Source organism: Brachyhypopomus gauderio, chromosome 4 (genome assembly GCF_052324685.1).
Source record: "Brachyhypopomus gauderio isolate BG-103 chromosome 4, BGAUD_0.2, whole genome shotgun sequence".
Classification (NCBI taxonomy): domain Eukaryota; kingdom Metazoa; phylum Chordata; class Actinopteri; order Gymnotiformes; family Hypopomidae; genus Brachyhypopomus; species Brachyhypopomus gauderio.
Window position 1 is genome coordinate 17,335,807 of NC_135214.1, and position 14,178 is coordinate 17,349,984.

Consider the following 14,178-nt stretch of genomic DNA (forward strand, 5'->3'; position numbering starts at 1 on the left):
GAGATGAGTGCCGCTGGGTTAGATACACACACACACACACACACACACACACACACGTACACACTGCCGTGTGTTCACATGGGCAGCTGCCACACAGAGCTGTGATCAGGGAGGTGTATAACTAGATAGAGTACACACACAAAAGACAGCAGCACTCAGTATACAGGTGGTTCAGCCTTTCAGATAGTCACCGGTGACGGGGATTTTAATATCTCCTGCAAGTCCGTCTGGCCTAGCCAATCAGAACGCTGCTCACAGAGGGGGAGAGAGGTAGAGCTCACAGAGAGAAAGTAACAGAAATAAAGAGAGAGTAAGAGTGAGTGAGAGAGGGAGCGTGAGTGAGAGAGTGAGAGATAGAGTAAGTGAAAGAGAGAGACAGCAAACGGAGAGATAGGCGAGTCGCCATGCTGAAGTGGATGAGCTTTAAACTTTTCAAAGCGAGCAGTCGAGTAAGTAGTATATATTTCTCACGTAAGTAGTGTATGTTTCTCACATAAGTAGTGTATGTTTCTCACGTTTCTCACTGCTGATGAAGGCTGGGAGAGTGAGCAGAAAGTGATCAGACAGACGGGTGTGAATGAGGAGTCTGTTCACAGTGAAGGTGGCCAGGTGTTTTTAGAACTGAGTAAGAGCAGGGAATACTAGATGTGTGTGTGTGTGTGTGTGTGTGTGTGTGTGTGTGTGTGTGTGTGTGTGTGTGTGTGTGTGTGTGTGTGTGTGTGTGTGTGTGTGTGTGTTGGGTGGGTATTGTATTCCTAAAGAATCGATAACTTGTGTTTTAATGTTAAGCTTTCCATTTTTCAGTGTGGAAAAAAATTATTTTGAGTTGTTCAGATCACCAAGAGATGCTGGATTCTGTAGGTTCTGTGGTCTGTCTGTGCATGTGCGTGTCTGTATGTGTGTGTGTGTGTGCGTGCGTGTCTGTGCGTGCGTGTGTCTGTATGTGACTGTGCGCATGCATGCGTGTGTGTGTGTGTGTGCGCGTGTGTTTTTCAGTTCAGTAACAGCTGAGACTAGGGCCAGGCAATTAGAAATAGGCTATTAAAGCACACTGTGAATGAGATGAAAAACAAAGAGTTTGCTCTTAGAAATGCATTAGCATATTAGCATACCTATTCCTGTCAAACATGCTCAATCCAGACTGTCCTGCTTATTCCAGACTGTCCTGCTTATTCCAGACTGTCCTGCCTATTCCAGACTGCCCTGCCTATTCCAGACTGACCTGCCTATTCCAGACTGACCTGCCTATTCCAGACTGACCTGCCTATTCCAGATTGTCATGCCTATTCCAGACTGTCATGCCTATTCCAGACTGTCATGCCTATTCCAGATTGTCATGCCTGTTCCAGACTGTCATGCCTGTTCCAGACTGTCATGCCTGTTCCAGACTGTCATGCCTGTTCCAGACTGTCATGCCTGTTCCAGATTGTCATGCCTATTCCAGATTGTCATGCCTATTCCAGATTGTCATGCCTGTTCCAGATTGTCATGCCTATTCCAGATTGTCATGCCTATTCCAGACTGTCATGCCTATTCCAGATTGTCATGCCTATTCCATGTATCCTCCTGCTCTTCTGCATCATGTGTTTGGTTCTCAGCAGGGTTCCTCTGGTGTTTCAGGTGTTTAGTGTCAAAGCGAGTGCTGAATGTTGATGTCCTCGTCTGCTCTACTCCTGCCAGAATCGGCTGTGTTTGTCCTAGCGTGGTTTTGTAACAGAAATGAGGTCACAGCAGGGGTCGTGTCCTCGTGGCTTTTGTGAAACGCTGGATCAGCAGCAGGACGGTTGTGTGTTAGCATGTGGCGTCTTGCTTCCAGCCCTTAGATCAGTGCTGTGTTGTCTATTGATTCTCTGAGTAATGATACATGCTGTTGGAAGGGTGCGTGGTGCCAGAGCAGAGGCTGGGTGACAGAAGTGTGTGTGTGTGTGTGTGTGTGTGTGTGTGTGTGTGTGTGTGTGTGTGTGTGTGTGTGTGAGAGAGAGAGAGAGATACGGGGAGGGATGGAGGAGTGAGAGAAAGGGAGGGAGAGATGGAATGAGAGTGTAAAACCTCTCTCAAGCCTCTGATCTCCATGACAAAGGTTCTGCCCCGTGAACGGCACAAACCCGGTGTCCTCTGTCGCCGCCGAGCTTTCCGAGGTGGGATTTTGTGCGCCTGGCAGTGGAAGTCTCCTAGCAACACGTCCTTGCTCCCCCTCAGCTCCGAGACCTGATACTCCCATATGCAGATGGTTGGGCAAAGTAGGGAGATAGAAAGAGACAGAGAGAGAGAGAGAGAGAGAGAGAGGAAAAGGGAGGGAAAGAAAGAGACAGAAATAGAGGAAGATGGATAGATGGACAGAGGGAGAGAGGGAGAGAGGGGGAGAGAGAGAGAGAGAGAAAGAGAGAGAAGACAGAATGAGTGGACTGTGTCTGCACTGTTACTGTAGGTTAGGATGGTTCCTAGCTACTGGGATCTAGTTACTAGACTAGTACAGTCAAGTACAATATGTTCACATTTACTGTTACCCGGTTTATCCACATTTGTTTTTCTATGTGCTTCCCGGTAAGGTGATGTCTCCCTTATCCTCTGCAACTCAACAGATCGAAAGCCAGTTCGGTGTTGATCTGGGAACTGTATTAACTGACCTGTGTCCATGGGTAGAGGCAGATGGGCAGATGTAAGATCAGTGCTTGGAGGAGACTGCAATCTGCTGCTGGTCTTCTGACTGCTCCCTCTTTTGGATGTTTTAGTGTTATTACTGAGTCAGACGTGTGTGTCTGGAACAGTAGAGCAGGGGCCTGTGTGTCTGCAGCATGTTGAAGAATCAGGACTAAGGACTCAGACTGTAGTTCAGATGCTCTGAGTTTACTGTGTTTACTGTGTTTGACCCTGAGGCTCGAGGCCACTGGACAGCCCCAATGGTTGGACGTCCTCTCTCTCAGACTGAAAGACTGAAGACCTGAAAGTTGATTGATCACATTTGCCCAAAACTGTTTAATATTTTTGTTTCCCTACACACTGTGTTGGGTAGTTTGGGTATTTAACCTCTGGAATGAAGCCAAGTTGACTTGTGATGGGTGAAAGGAGCTTCTGCTATTAAAAGATCCTTCTGGACATCGCGTGCTCTTACTGTATGAAGTTAGACTCGGTTCTTTGCTGGTAGTTGCATTGAATCTGAAAGGTCAGGATTCCACCGCCATCGCCAAGGCAACTGTTGAGATGGAGAGGAAGTTGCACATGCTTTGGATTTTGTCACACGTAATTCCCAGATCCAGATCCCCTCCACATCCGGGCTAGAACTCTAGTGCCACACGTCAAGAGCACAATATATCTGTCCTAGGTACACACTGTGCACACGTGATGCAGGTGGTGTGGTTCCCTCTTGGAAACATTACACCATGGTTAAGTCACTTCCTGTAGTATTTATTGTTGTTACACAATCAGTTCAGTCAGTGGACTTACAGTAAATGTACCCGTTTATGGTCACAGTCTTATTCAGTGTGAAAGTTAATAAAACAACCAGATTGGCAGGTCACGGATACAAGCAGCATGTTTTACTCTGCCATATTTTATACAAGTATGTTTTATACAAATATTCATGTGCCATATTTTTATACAAACTCAAAAGGTTTGGCATTTTCTCTGTAGTTCCAGTTCTTGTGGAGTCTGTGAGGTCTCAGCGCTCTGATCCTGATGAGGTCTTCACCCAACTCATTCTCCAAGCTCTCCCAAGAGCACTTTACTCACATTCTCAGTTTCTCTCATTAAAATCTACCTTTCAGGCTAATTAATCCTTCTCCTTCCATGATGTTTTGTGATTAGAGCATAGTGTTTTCAGGGTATATTTCTAGTGTCCTCTCTCATACCTGTAAACACTGATAGTGTGTGTGTGTGCGTGTGTGTCTGGGTAGAGGAGGATGGGGAGAAGGCTCAGGAGGTGGAGTTCACTGTCTCAGGAGGTGGAGTTCACACTTGGATAGAAACTTATTGTTCTCTGAGTTGCACTGAAACCAGGTTGCTGACTGTGGTTAAGCTCAGCTGTGGAGGTGGTAGCTCGAGGTTATAATAAACACTGAGCATTAGAACAGCTACTCAGAATACTCATATTAGGGTAGAGTAATTATTGTTCAAGTATTACCAATAGTGATTGTTGACCCTTGACATTATTTTATGCTTTGCGAAGGTATCTGCTAAACGAAACACTAAAAGGAGAACCCACCTTTGCCTAGGGCATGCTAACTTTGCCCTGTTGCAAAACTCCCAGCATGCCTTTCATGAAACATCTCTAATCGCTTCTTATCTGTTTTAACTAGGACACAGGGCAAGCCCAGTGTCGTATTGGTCTCATGCAAATTATCGGTAATAAAGCTTCTCTTCAGGCCAAAATCGTAGACAAAGGAGTTCTTGAGTTAAGACAATAAAACGTTTATTATTCTCTCTGTGTACATGGGCTGCAGGGTCCACAGAAGACTGCAGGTTGAGTTTGTTAGTGTGGGATGAATGCACAGGCAGTCTCACTGCAACCCGTGGTGTGTGTCAGTGCTCTAGTTTCTCAATTGCAGCTCACGGGGGGCCAAGCTGGAGCAGAGGGTGGTGTTGGGGTAATTTGGTGTAGAACGACGGCGGTGTGGTCTCACCGCGTGTGCGTGCGCACAGGCATAAATGTGTGTGTGCGTGCGTGTGCGTGCGTGGTGTCGTGGTGTGGTTGGCATTGCCAAGTGTCCCGGTCTGTGTCCGTGTGGTGTGTGTGTAAAGCTTTAGGAGTGTGTTAGCTCCTCCCGTTCCCCAGATCATGGGGAGATTCTCTGGTGCTCTGGTGAGTTCTCTGTGTGTGGTTCATTTATACTCTGCAGAGGGAGTGGCTCCCCCCCCCCCCCCCCCCCCCCCCGCCCCCACCCCCCCCCCCCGTGAAACCAGCTGTTTGACAAACAAACGTGCACACACGTGCACGCACATACACACACAAAACACGTGCACGCAAGCATGCACACACACAAGCACTTGCACGAAAGAAAACAAAAGAGTCGACCTACTGGTTTCTCTCCCTTCTCAATGCACTAAAACCAAATACCACCACTTGAGAAGATCAGAAGGAGTTTAGTGAAAGGAGGAGAATATCATTTCGGCGTCCAGTAGCTGAGCAGATGGAAACATGAAATGATTCGTAAGCTACACCAGCCCTTCCAGACTGTTCTGACAGACCTGGTGTTTCTGTCTCCTGTAACTGCACTGCAGTGGGAGATCGTTGGACATACGACGATCACCATTCCTCTCTCCATCTGTGTTTTGTAAACATTGAATAAAAGACGCACAAATAACAGATCATTGTTCTGTCTCTCATACCCCCCCTCCCCCCAACCACGTCGTAGCTCTCGGGCGGGTGTGAGCTGACGGTGGTGCTGCAGGACTTTGTGGCGGGCGGTGCGGCTGAGCTCAGCGTGCAGACGGGCCAGACGGTGGAGCTGCTGGAGAGGCCCAGCGAGCGGCCCGGCTGGTGTCTGGTGCGCACCACCGACCGTACCCCCCAACTGGAGGGCCTGGTACCCAGCGGGACTCTCTGCGTCTCCCACTCACGCAGCAGCGTGGAGATGGACTGCTTCTTTCCAGCAGGCAGAGGTAAGAGCGTCGGCCGACGCCCCCACCCCCCCAACCCAAAACAGTTTCCACAGCTGAACAAGATGAGCCCAGACAAGAGAATTCAATCTGTCAAAAGCAATGAATAGCAATGATCGTAATCCTACCACTACTGTCCCCTAGGGGGCGACATGGTACTTTTAATTGGAGATTCCACTGGTCATAGTTGAAGGAGCGGAACTCCTGAAGAACATTTGACATTTAGTCCAGCAGTAGCGGGGCTCTCTCGGGGGCAATAGCACAGCCCAGGGGCAATAGCACAGCCCAGGGGCAATAGCACAACCCAGGGGCAATAGCACAGCCCGGGGGCAATAGCACAGCCCGGGGGCAATAGCACAGCCCAGGGGCAATAGCACAGCCCAGACAGGAACATGAACACACAAATCATCTGGGGTGTGAGTCACAGAACACACGTCAGTGTCTCACACTTCCACTGTCTCCCCCTCACTGTCTCTTTCTCTCACATAACTGTCTCACTTCTTCACTCACACATGCACTCTCTCTCCCTCACTCCCACACTCATTCACTCACACACACTCTCTCTCTCTCCCTCACTCGCTCTCCATCATTTTCTCTCTCTCTCTCTCTCTCTCTCTCTCTCTCTCTCTCTCTCTCTCTCTCTCTCCTCTTTCTCTCTCTCATCTTTCGTACTCCTCACGTGTCCTCTATACCTTCACCCCCATGTGTGTGTGTAACCATGATGCTGATGCATGTCGCTCCTCATTGACGGGGTCCTGGACCGATCCGTCCCGGAGCGAGTGTGGGCTCGGTGAGGAGCCGTCGCACTGAGCTGTGCTTGTTGTGATCTGCTCCATCCATTCTCCGCCGACCATGCTGGGCGGATGGATGTCCACCCACTCAGAGAAGCTCTGGTAGACAGAGCAGGGACACATCTGACCCCAAACACGATTCCTTAACCTCGACGTTATAATTAACCTTAAAGTTTCACTGTCATCTCTCATTTTAACTTCAAGGTTTTGCCATAGTAATAATCCTGGCAAAAAATCATATAATGCATATTGCTATTTGACTAGCTTGGATTTTTCCTACAATGCAAATATTATGGTGATGGTTTTCCTTATTTCGTAGCAGCTATGAGACAGTGTATGTGGAGTTTACATCACGCAAACTAGTGTCCATGAGGACTCTCAGGAGACGCCCTCTCTATTGTGAGCGTGCTCTTCCTGTCTCCATGGGGTGGTGTTTCCTCTGTTTAGCGCGGACGGACTTAAAACATCCGCTCGGGACGCTTCTAACAGCATCATTCCTGACTCTCGTTTACCCCACACACAAAAAGAAAACAGGTAAAACACACTTTGAGCTCGAGAAGTCCCCCCCCCACCCCCAAATGTACATCATGTCATTAAGAAAGTTCCACTTTAATGAGTTCCTTATTTCTAAATAGAGCATCAGCACTTCAGTAAGGGCTGTTTCTTTATGGAAAACCAAAGTTACAAATTTAAATCATTTCTACATGAGAAGTGAAAATGTTGCGTAAAGTGTCTAGTCATTATTCTTCTTGTCAAATCACCGTGAGATATAGTGTTTTGAAAACCCAGACGTTACGTTGGGCAGGGCGTTCCCGTACTTTCCTCGTGGCCTCTGAAACGGACCCTGGTGCTGACATTAGGTCTGACCTCATAAACCTGAACCAGCGTAGATCGCTGAGCAGAACATTCAAGCAACAGTCATTGCAAAACAATGCATGGACTTACACACAGTGAAAAGATCTAATCACATCCTCAAATGTGTATTCCACTCACCAGTCCCACTTAATGGGACTAGTTCCTGTAGTTTTAATGGGACTAGTTTCTGTAGTTTTAATGGGACTAGTTCCTGTAGTTTTAATGGGACTAGTTCCTGTAGTTTTAATGGGACTAGTTTCTGTAGTTTTAATGGGACTAGTTTCTGTAGTTTTAATGGGACTGGTTTCTGTAGTTTTAATGGGACTGGTTTCTGTAGTTTTAATGGGACTGGTTTCTGTAGTTTTAATGAGACTAGTTCCTCTAGTTTTAATGGCACTAGTTTCTCTAGTTTTCATGGAACTAGTTCCTCTAGTTTTAATGGCACTAGTTTCTCTAGTTTTATTGGGACTAGTTTCTCTAGTTTTAATGGGACTAGTTCCTCTAGTTTTAATGAGACTAGTTCCTCTAGTTTTAATGGGACTAGTTTCTCTAGTTTTAATGGGACTAGTTCCTCTAGTTTTAATGGCACTAGTTTCTCTAGTTTTAATGGCACTAGTTTCTCTAGTTTTAATGGAACTAGTTCCTCTAGTTTTAATGGAACTAGTTCCTCTAGTTTTAATGGAACTAGTTCCTCTAGTTTTAATGGCACTAGTTTCTCTAGTTTTATTGGGACTAGTTTCTCTAGTTTTAATGGGACTAGTTCCTCTAGTTTTAATGAGACTAGTTCCTCTAGTTTTAATGGGACTAGTTTCTCTAGTTTTAATGGGACTAGTTCCTCTAGTTTTAATGGGAATAGTTCCTCTAGTTTTAATGGGACTAGTTTCTCTAGTTTTAATGGAACTAGTTCCTCTAGTTTTAATGGAACTAGTTCCTCTAGTTTTAATGGGACTAGTTCCTCTAGTTTTAATGGCACTAGTTCCTCTAGTTTTAATGGCACTAGTTTCTCTAGTTTTATTGGGACTAGTTTCTCTAGTTTTAATGGGACTAGTTTCTCTAGTTTTAATGGGACTAGTTCCTCTAGTTTTAATGGCACTAGTTTCTCTAGTTTTATTGGGACTAGTTCCTCTAGTTTTAATGGGACTAGTTTCTCTAGTTTTAATGGGACTAGTTCCTCTAGTTTTAATGGGACTAGTTCCTCTAGTTTTAATGGGACTAGTTCCTCTAGTTTTAATGGGACTAGTTCCTCTAGTTTTAATGGCACTAGTTTCTCTAGTTTTAATGGGACTAGTTCCTCTAGTTTTAATGGGACTAGTTCCTCTAGTTTTAATGGGACTAGTTTCTCTAGTTTTAATGAGACTAGTTCCTCTAGTTTTAATGGGACTAGTTTCTGTAGTTTTAATGGGACTAGTTTCTCTAGTTTTAATGGGACTAGTTCCTCTAGTTTTAATGGGACTAGTTCCTCTAGTTTTAATGGGATTAGTTTCTGTAGTTTTAATGGGACTAGTTCCTCTAGTTTTAATGGGACTAGTTGCTCTAGTTTTAATGGGACTAGTTCCTGTAGTTTTCATGGGACTAGTTCCTCTAGTTTTAATGGGACTAGTTTCTGTAGTTTTAATGGGACTAGTTCCTCTAGTTTTAATGGGACTAGTTCCTCTAGTTTTAATGGGACTAGTTCCTGTAGTTTTCATGGGACTAGTTCCTCTAGTTTTAATGAGACTAGTTTCTGTAGTTTTAATGGGACTAGTTCCTCTAGTTTTAATGGGACTAGTTCCTCTAGTTTTAATGGCACTAGTTCCTCTAGTTTTAATGGGACTAGTTCCTCTAGTTTTAATGGGACTAGTTCCTCTAGTTTTAATGGCACTAGTTTCTCTAGTTTTAATGGCACTAGTTTCTCTAGTTTTAATGGCACTAGTTTCTCTAGTTTTAATGGGATTAGTTTCTGTAGTTTTAATGGGACTAGTTTCTGTAGTTTTAACGGGACTAGTTTCTGTAGTTTTAATGGGACTAGTTTCTGTAGTTTTAATGGGACTAGTTTCTGTAGTTTTAGACGGACTAGTTTCAGCGTAGGTGACCTGTGTTCTGGAGCCATATAACATGTTTATTGTTAGGGATAATCTAATTTGCATGACCACTCCTTGTTTTGGGGTAGGAGCCACACCCCTGAGCATCACCACGGTTGTCTCCCCACTGCCCACTGTGAAACGCGGCACTCCAGGCATCGTTGGCCAGCACAGAGACCTGGCAGATGGCCCGTACGGCCAGCTTACGCAACACTGTGCGGCTCGGCGTTGGCCAAAGACGCCTCTGGGTTGTACTGGTAGGGGTGCGGTGTGCCAGATGGGTAGGAGGGGAGTATGTGCCTGTGTGTGTGTGTGTGTGTGTGTGTGTGTATGTGCCTGTGTGTGTATGTGCCTGTGTGTGTATGTGCCTGTGTGTGTGTGTGTGTGTGTGTGTGTGTGTGTGTGTGTGTGTGTGTGTGTGTGTGTGTGTGTGTGTGTGTGTGTGTGTGTGTGTGTGTGTGTGTGTGTGTGTCAGGCTGTCTGGGTGAAGGAGCTAAATTTCCAAAACACAGACTATAGTGTAGACCTACTGACTGAGAAGTGGCCTATTTGTAAACTTTGTGTGAGTGAGTGTGAGTGTGAGTGAGTGTGAGTGAGTGTGAGTGCGTGTGTGTGAGTGTGAGTGCGTGTGTGTGAGTGTGAGTGTGAGTGTGTGTGTGTGAGTGTGCATAGGTTTAAATGGGCCAGAACAGTACATTTGGTGGGAGAATATCTAGATTACATGGTGGACGTTTGAGCTCTGCGGGCCACTGCTGGACTACAACCACCTTGTGAGCTACAGTTAACCAGGTTGACTGATCCCTCACATGTAAATGAGCGCTGCCCTTGCTTTGATGCTGCAAATGAGATTACAGCATCCCATTAGACGTTTGCATATGTATATGATGGGCATTTATTATTCAGCTCTGCCACATATGATCTCCATTACTCATGCTGTCACATCACTATATTCCTCTTTTGGTTTTACATAAACACAAGATCCGTCATTCATCTAAACTGGAAGAGGAATGTTTTGACAGACAGGAATTAGAATTATCTGTAGCAGGAAGTAGCAGGAAATCTCAACAATTTAACTTCATCATGATTTGCATTCTGTGACCCTGTTTCTCAGAGGTGAACATTCCAGGTTCAGAAAGTAAAACTCCTTCCCAGGATTTTACTCAAGCTTGCTGGATGTTCTAATGAGCGCAGACCAGGTCAAATTAGTGGAATCAACACAATCCAGGAAGCCTGAGCAAAATCTTGGTGAGGACTTTCTGAACCTGATATGTCCACCTCTGCTACTTCTCTGGTGGTTGTGTATGTCCCTCTTCTGTTGAGCTACAAATGTTAGCCTCTGAGAGCTTGTGTAAGGAAACACAGAGAGAGAGAGAGAGAGAGAGAGAGAGTGAGAGAGAGAGAGAGAGAGAGAGAGTGATAGCACCACTGAGCTACGCTCTGGTGACCCATGAGCAGGCGGGAACAGCTCATCTGGCGCAATCAGTAGAGCCTTTGTCACAAACTAGAATGTAACTTGAGTCTCCAAAATCCAGTGTGGCAAGGAGGGTGTGTGTGTGAGAGAGAGAGAGAGAGAGAGAGAGAGAGAGAGAGAGAGAGAGAGAGAGAGAGAGAGATTGTGTGTGTGGGTTTATTGCCCCTCCTATCTCTCCTCCCTGTCGAACGGTGCATAGTGAACTTGGAGCAGTAACTCTGTGATTATGATTCCCTCAGCACGGCGCGGGAATCTCTCGCTCTCTCTCGCTCTCTCTCTCTCGCTCTCTCTCTCTCTCTCTCACTCTCTCTCTATGCCTCTGTCCTGTGTGCTCGGGGCCGAGCCGTGAGCGTTTGAGGCAGCCATGGGGAGGGGACAGTGTCGGTGCTCCTGCTGTAGTTGGACTGTAGCGAGGTGGTGGTGGTGCTGCTGTTGCTACGGCGTGTCAGGTGGGTGTGCGGAACGCCTCCTCCCGATGAGAGAGCACTTCTTCGGGCTTCTGAAGTTTTCTGCGGTGCACAAGCAGGTGAACTTAGCAACCTGCTGAGTATGTGTTCCTGTAATGGTGTTTGCTGTGCTTTTAACATGGCTTAGCAGTAAATCTAGCAATTTTGTATCACTGTACAATATTTTTTCTTTCTAAAAAAAAAAAAAAGCTTCAGCCAAAAGTAGTCTGAAGTAACAACATTTTGAATTATTCTTTCAAAAAGGAGAATGTATGTCTTGTCTGATACTTGAAGAGCTTGTACGGCTCTTGTGACTGGGTATTTGGAGTTAAAAGAGCTGTGTTTGTGTATTTGTGTGTGTGTGTGTGTGTGTGTGTGTGTGTGTGTGTGTGTGTGTGTGTGTGTGTGTGTGTGTGTGTGTGTGTGTATACTCTTGTGCTTTACCCTAAAGTGAGCTAAAGTGCTCACTCATTACCTATTAACTCAGGAAGTCTCTCTCGGTGGTGAGATGGCGGAGATGGCCTCACACCAGTGGCGGCGTTCCCGGCCATAACAACATAGCACTCGCCTCAGATCGAGCGGAGCAGAGAGAATGACCAAACAACAACAACAACGCGCTGAAAAAGCATTCCATAACTGACTCGCTCAGCGCTAACCAAGCTGTTAGGGAACTTTGTGGAAGACTCGATTTTCTTGTGTTTATCAGACATTGTGCCTGTGTTTCCGTGCTGCGGGTTAAATTTATTTAGTCAGAAGATCTTTTCGCTGCAGTTTTTCTGACTTCACATTTCACAGTAGTTAGAGACGTATTTCTGAGTGGGCGGTTCCTGGTTATGCCGGGTCCCTTGGTCCTGTGTGGGCTGTTCTTGGGTAATGCCAGTCCTTGTCCACCACTGAGGCTGAGCATCACCAGCACGGCCGTTGAAGACCTGCTTGGTTCGTGCACCTCTACCACACGACAGTGGTCAAGCTGGGAGAACATGGCAACTTTTCTTTCCTTCTTTGTGCTTTCCTGCATCTGATTATTTTTTTCTGTGAACGGTTCTCCCCCTCAGCCCCCCCAACACACACACACTCACACTCCCCCCTGCATGCAGAATGCCGCGTTTCGACACTCCCGCGTTGAGGAAAAGAAATGAGTCATGAAGATGACACACATTTTTCAATAACTTGCACCCACAGGAAGGAGTGTCGTGTACAGAAGTATGTTGAGACTTTCAGGCACTGATGGAATGTAATTCTGTAGTTTCAACAGACAGATAAACGCAGATAAACCAGCGTGTCTGATGCTCTATCAGTGCAGAAAGAGAGTAAGACAGTATTCTGAAAGGCTGGGTCCCTAGGAATGGATGGATATCTGAGCATTTACTGATTTTCTTATTAACATTTATCTAGTTTTAACTAGAGGCTCACGGGTTTCAGTGGCCATTTCATATTTTTCGAAATCTCTTGCATATTTTTGTAGAACACTGATAAAAATAGGAGAAAAAATGTCAATGTAACCATCAGGACTGCTAGTAGATCTGGTTTAAAGGTTATGGGAGGATTATTATTCATATTCACTTATTTGAAGGTGCCATGTTTGGAAAGAGACGTGCAGTGTCTTCAGGTCAACACACCTGTTCCTCCATCAGTACGCTAGTAGTACGCCTTTCAGAAGGGGTTTTGCGGCGTAGTTGCTAGGCAACAAGTGCTCCTTTGCAGAAACTATCTCTGGCATTTTTACCACTTAGCTGTTCAGCTGATGAGATGGACTTCAGGCAGGGCCGATGTCATCTACGGGGGCGGGGCGAGAAGCCACGATTCAGGCGGTCCCAGAGGGGAGAGGGGTGTGGTCAGAGCCAAAGGATGATTAGTTCTCACTAATAAATCAGAAACTTTCAGAACCAGCCTGTTTATAACTTCAGGCTGTACCAGCGTAGTTTTACTCATCACTGTGAGACTTGGTAAAGATGTCAAGATGTACATTACCAGTCAAAAGTTTGAACACACATAACGGTTGTTTTTTTCTACATTTTAGAAGAACATCAACGCAGTGAGTTGGTACGTGGGTTTACAATATATAAGATGCTGTGTTTACTTTGGTAATGGTGTTCTTTTAACCACCTTCATGAATCAGGCACCTATGGGTGTGGGTCACTAAAGATCTGAATGAAGAAATCTGAAATGAGGCATTTAAAATAAATGAATTATTTTTTTTTACTTGTATGTAGGATATAGGACAGATGAATTATCCTCACACTCCTTATTGTTTGTTTAAATACAGTGAGATTTTAGTACTGGGTTATTGGTGTTGATCCCGTTTCATTCATCTCAGTACAGTCAGTATTTACTTTGCCTCAGACAAGTAACAATGTATCAGTAGCATTGGACTCGATTCTGAAAGTTTCAGCAAATTTTAGGTACACATTAAGATTTAATATCTGAAAGTTATCCGGCAAGATAAATGCGAGAGGTTGAATTTTGAAGGGCACTGTTGTGTTTTTATTCTGTGTGTGTGTGTGTGTGTGTGTGTGTGTGTGTGTGTGTGCGTTCGTGCGTGCGTGTGCGTGCGTGCGTGCGCGTGTGTGCCTGCGCGCGCGCGTGTGTGTGTTTTATTACACAGCGTACCATAACATTTAAAGGCTACTTATGAGCCTCTCATCCCTATAAACTCACAAGACTCCATGCTGCCGTCAGCAAGTCTGTGTGTGAACATGGACTCCCTGTTCAAAATGCACTCGTGTTTGACCAAAACAGCCTGACGTCCACACACAGTCCATGAAGGAGCTTCTCGTGGCCAGGGGTGACACTAGGGATGACAGTGAAGCTCTGCTAGAAGAGAGCAGTTCTGTCTGGTTCTGCTGGAGACAACAGTGGAGCAGCCGAACTGAGGGAGTTTATGTACTGCTGTATTCATGTTTTCAAAGGCACAGACTTGCGCGTACACACACAGTCAGAGGTCAGAGGTCATCCCAGTT

At 45.7% G+C, this 14,178-nt stretch overlaps 1 protein-coding gene across 2 annotated transcripts in view; it reads left to right on the forward strand.

Moving 5' to 3' along the window:
* kalrna (kalirin RhoGEF kinase a) overlaps window positions 1-14,178 on the forward strand; it is a 151,555-nt gene that overhangs the window by 119,216 nt on the left and 18,161 nt on the right. For both annotated transcript variants that reach the window (XM_077002742.1, XM_077002744.1), the window contains exon 34: window positions 5,352-5,598. In XM_077002742.1, the coding sequence (XP_076858857.1) occupies window positions 5,352-5,598 (247 nt within the window). The remainder of the gene's footprint in view (window positions 1-5,351; window positions 5,599-14,178) is intronic.